Below are 283 nucleotides of genomic sequence, written 5' to 3'. Positions count from 1 at the left end.
CAACCTCTGGTCTCGCGTCCCTACAAGAATAACTTAGAGTCAGTCAGTCAACATTGAGCTCAAACGGACTTTTGGAGTCCGATTTGGGTACTTTGCTCTAACTAATGTTAATTTTACACACTATTGCAGGCCCCATCCCTTGCATGGGCCCCGGTAACCGGACTCCAACGGCCCGACCCAATGAAAAAGCTGCTTTGGTGGACTTTTGCTCCAATGAACCCCCCATGATTCCCGCCATCTTGATGCACTGCATCCGAGAAGTGGAAGCCCGAGGTCCGACGAC

At 51.2% G+C, this 283-nt stretch overlaps 1 protein-coding gene across 1 annotated transcript in view; it reads left to right on the top strand.

Moving 5' to 3' along the window:
- The window catches only part of LOC131884838 (rac GTPase-activating protein 1-like), a 10,724-nt gene that overhangs the window by 6,905 nt on the left and 3,536 nt on the right, over nucleotides 1–283 (top strand). The window contains exon 6 of the mRNA XM_059232721.1: nucleotides 130–273. Within this exon, the coding sequence (XP_059088704.1) occupies nucleotides 130–273 (144 nt within the window). The remainder of the gene's footprint in view (nucleotides 1–129; nucleotides 274–283) is intronic.

The sequence above is a fragment of the Tigriopus californicus genome, chromosome 8, assembly GCF_007210705.1.
Source record: "Tigriopus californicus strain San Diego chromosome 8, Tcal_SD_v2.1, whole genome shotgun sequence".
Classification (NCBI taxonomy): Eukaryota; Metazoa; Arthropoda; class Copepoda; order Harpacticoida; family Harpacticidae; genus Tigriopus; species Tigriopus californicus.
This window is presented reverse-complemented; position numbering and strand designations above follow the sequence as displayed.